This window comes from Mizuhopecten yessoensis, unplaced genomic scaffold (genome assembly GCF_002113885.1).
Source record: "Mizuhopecten yessoensis strain PY_sf001 unplaced genomic scaffold, ASM211388v2 scaffold4307, whole genome shotgun sequence".
Classification (NCBI taxonomy): domain Eukaryota; kingdom Metazoa; phylum Mollusca; class Bivalvia; order Pectinida; family Pectinidae; genus Mizuhopecten; species Mizuhopecten yessoensis.
In genome coordinates this window covers 1292-5283 of record NW_018405480.1, presented here as the reverse complement: position 1 = coordinate 5283, position 3992 = coordinate 1292, and the positions used below count along the sequence as shown (strand labels likewise).

The 3992-nt window shown below is 43.5% G+C and overlaps 1 protein-coding gene across 1 annotated transcript in view; it reads right to left on the bottom strand.

Moving 5' to 3' along the window:
* LOC110448798 (protein zer-1 homolog) overlaps positions 1-3944 on the bottom strand; it is a 39738-nt gene extending 35794 nt beyond the window's left edge. Inside the window, exon 1 of the mRNA XM_021495243.1 lies at positions 3205-3944. Within this exon, the coding sequence (XP_021350918.1) occupies positions 3205-3273 (69 nt within the window). The 5' untranslated portion in view covers positions 3274-3944. The remainder of the gene's footprint in view (positions 1-3204) is intronic.
* Positions 3945-3992: the final 48 nt, after the last annotated feature.

Here is a 3992-nt window from a genome sequence, read left to right as displayed (position 1 = left end):
CTACCTCACAATGGGTAACACAAATAGACTAGCTAGCTACCTCACAATGGGTAACACAAAAAGACTAGCTAGCTACCTCACAATGGGTAACACAAATAGACTAGCTAGCTACCTCACAATGGTTGACACATGGAGACTAGCTAGCTACCTCACAATGGTTGACACAACTAGACTAGCTAGCTACCTCACAATGGTTGACAGGTGGAGACTCGAAAGCTTCCTCTCAATAACAAGATGCCCAGAGGGCCTGTATCGCTCACCTGGATATCTAAGCAATCATGGCAAAATATTCACCAAATGAGATCCAAGGGAATATATACCAGACCCTAAGGCCAATCCTTGTAGCATATCTGTATTAAATTTTTCATGCCCAGCAATTTTATATACGGTTATTGGGTGGGAATCTCAACTATTTTCAAGCTGTGACTCAGAAACTAGGTCCATAGGTTGTGGCCAGACCCCAGGATCAATTCTAATATCATGACTGCATTCGTCTCTTTTTGCCCAGCATTTGTATTTATAGTTTTGGGGTGGGGATCTTAACCATTTTGAAGTTATGACCCAGGGGTTAAGTCTCCAAGGCTGGGGCAGACCCCAAGGCCATCCTGGAAGCATATGTGCATTCATTTCGTTATACTCAGCAATTGTATATATGGTTTTTGGGTGGGGATCTCAACTGTTTCCAAGCTCTGACTAAGAAACTAGGTCCCTAGGGGTTCGGTCAGACCCCAGGGTCTATTCTAATATCATGACTGCATTCGTCTCTTTATGCCCAGCATTTGTATATCTAGTTTTGGGGAGGGGATCTCAACCGTTTCAAAGTTATGACCAAGGGACTATGCCTCCAAGGGTGGGGCCAGACCCTAGGACCATCTTGGAAGCAACTGTGCATTCTTCTCTTTATACTCAGCAATTGTATATATGGTTATACGGTGGGGTTCTCAACCATTTCCAAGTAATAAACTTTTTTAGGCCCCACCCCTTAGCCCGGGGGGTCAGCAACAAATTTGTACAATTTCGAATCCTTACCTCCCATGAATGCTTCCGACCAAATATGGTCGATATCCATGGCACAGTTCTACAGAAGAAGTCGTTTATAGCAATATAGCCAAATTGCCTGCTTTTTGCCCTGCCCTCAGCCTTCTGCAGGGTCAGCCCCACCATTTGTACAATTTTGAATCCCCACCACCTAGGGATACTTCCAGTCAAATATGGTTGATATCCATCTATTTGTTCCTAAAAAGAAGTCGCTTAAAGCAATATAGCCAAATTGCCCCCTTTTGGCCCCGCCCTTCAGCCCCATGGGGTGTCTGCCCCACCATTTGTACAATTTTGAAACCCCACCACCTAGGGATGCTTCCTGTCAAATATGGTTGATATCCATCCAATAGCTCCAGAGAAGAAGTCGCTTAAAGCATTATATAGCCAAATTGCCCCCTTTTGGCCCCGCCACTCAGACCCCTGGGGGTCAGCCCTACTATTTGTACAATTTTGAATCACCACCACCTAGGGATGCTTTCAGTCAAATATGGGTGATATCCATCCAATAGTTCCAGAGAAGAAGTCGCTTAAAGCATTATATAGCCAAATTGCCCCCTTTTGGCCCCTCCCTTCAGCCCCATGGGGTGTCTGCCCCACCATTTGTACAATTTTGAAACCCCACCACCTAGGGATGCTTCCAGTCAAATATGGTTGATATCCATCTCTTAGTTCCAGAAAAGAAGTCGCTTAAAGCAATATATAGCCAAATTGCCTCCTTTTGGCCCCGCCCTTCAGCCCCATGGGGTGTCTGCCCCACCATTTGTACAATTTTGAATCCACACCACCTAGGGATGCTTTCAGTCAAATATGGTTGATATCCATCCAATAGCTCCAGAGAAGAAGTCGCTTAAAGCATTATATAGCCAAATTGCCCCCTTTGGGCCCCGCCACTCAGCCCCCTGGGGGTCAGCCCTACTCTTTGTACAATTTTGAATCCCCACCTCCTAGGGATACTTCCAGTCAAATATGGTTGATATCCATCCAATAGCTCCAGAGAAGAAGTCGCTTAAAGCATTATATAGCCAAATTGCCCCCTTTGGGCCCCGCCACTCAGCCCCCTGGGGGTCAGCCCTACTCTTTGTACAATTTTGAATCCCCATCGCCTAGGGATGCTTTCAGTCAAATATGGTTGATCTCCATCCAATAGTTCAAGAGAAGAAGTCGCTTAAAGCAATTTAGCCAAATTGACCCCTTTTGGCCCCGCCCCTCAGCCCCCTGGGGATCAGCCCTACTATTTGTACAATTTTGAATCCCCATCGCCTAGGGATGCTTTCAGTCAAATATGGTTGATCTCCATCCAATAGTTCAAGAGAAGAAGTCGCTTAAAGCAATATATAGCCAAATTGCCCCCTTTTGGCCCCGCCCTTCAGCCCCATGGGGTGTCAGCCCCACCATTTGTACAATTTTGAATCCCCACCACCTAGGGATGCTTTCAGTCAAATATGGTTGATATCCATCCAATAGTTCCAGAGAAGAAGTCGCTTAAAGCAATATAGCCAAATTGCCCCCTTTTGGCCCCGCCCCTCAGCCCCACCATTTGTACAATTTTAAATCCCCACCCTCTAGGAATGCTTCCAGTCAAATATGGTTGATATCCATCTCTTAGTTCCAGAGAAGAAGTCGCTTAAAGCATTATATAGCCAAATTGCCCCCTTTTGGCCCTGCCCTTCAGCCCCATGGGGCGTCAGCCACACCATTTGTACAATTTTGAATCTCCACCACCTAGGGATGCTTCCAGTCAAATTTAGTCATATTCCAATCAGTATTTAAGAAGAAGAAGTCGTTCAAAGTAATTGTTGGCGTACAGACGACGGACGGACAACGGACGCCACAGTATCGCATAAGCTCACCTTGGTCCTTCGGACCAGTTGAGCTAATAATAATAATATACAACATTTATATAAAATTACTCTAACATTAACATATGGAAAATATTACAAAACACAATTATACATTGAGTAAGATAATCAAAAGATTATATAAAGGGTATTATGTACATGACATCTGTTCAAATAACCTAAAATGCTGATGTGAAGAGGTAGGTCTTTATATCCTTCTTGAATTTGGCCAAGATCTTCGACTTTGGGTAACACTTGGAGACTACTAGCTAGCTAGGTAAGACTTTGTAGACTCTAGCAAAGCAGTAAATGACCAAACACAAACCTGTATACAAGACATGTAGATATCCATGGCTGCAGGTTCCTCCATAAAAAGCTTAGCGTTCAAGGGCATGTCATCTACAAACAGAAGGTTACAGTATCAGAGGGAACAGACACATGTCATCTACAAACATAAGGTTACAGTATCAGAGGGAACAGACACATGTCATCTACAAACATAACGTCACAGTATCAGAGGGAACAGACACAATTGTCATCTACAAACATAATGTCACAGTATCAGAGGGAACAGATACATGTCATCTACAAACATAAGGTCACAGTATCAGAGGGAACAGACACATGTCATCTACAAACATAAGGGTACAGTATCAGAGGGAACAGACACATGTCATCTAAAAACATATAAGTTTACAGTATCAGAGGGAACAGACACATGTCATCTACAAACATAAGGTTACAGTATCAGAGGAAACAGCCACAGGTCATCTACAAACATATAAGTTTAAAGTATCAGAGGGAACAGACACATGCCATCTACAAACATAAGGTCACAGTATCAGAGGGAACAGACACATGTCATCTACAAACATAAGGTTACAGTATCAGAGGGAACAGACACATGTCATCTACAAACATAATGTTAAAGCAACAGAGGGAACAGCCACATGTCATCTACAAACATAAGGTTACAGTAACAGGGGGAACAGAAACATGTCATCTACAAACATAACGTCACTGTATCAGAGGGAACAGACACATGTCATCTACAAACATAAGGTTACAGTATCAGAGAAACAGACACATGTCATCTACAAACATAACGTCACT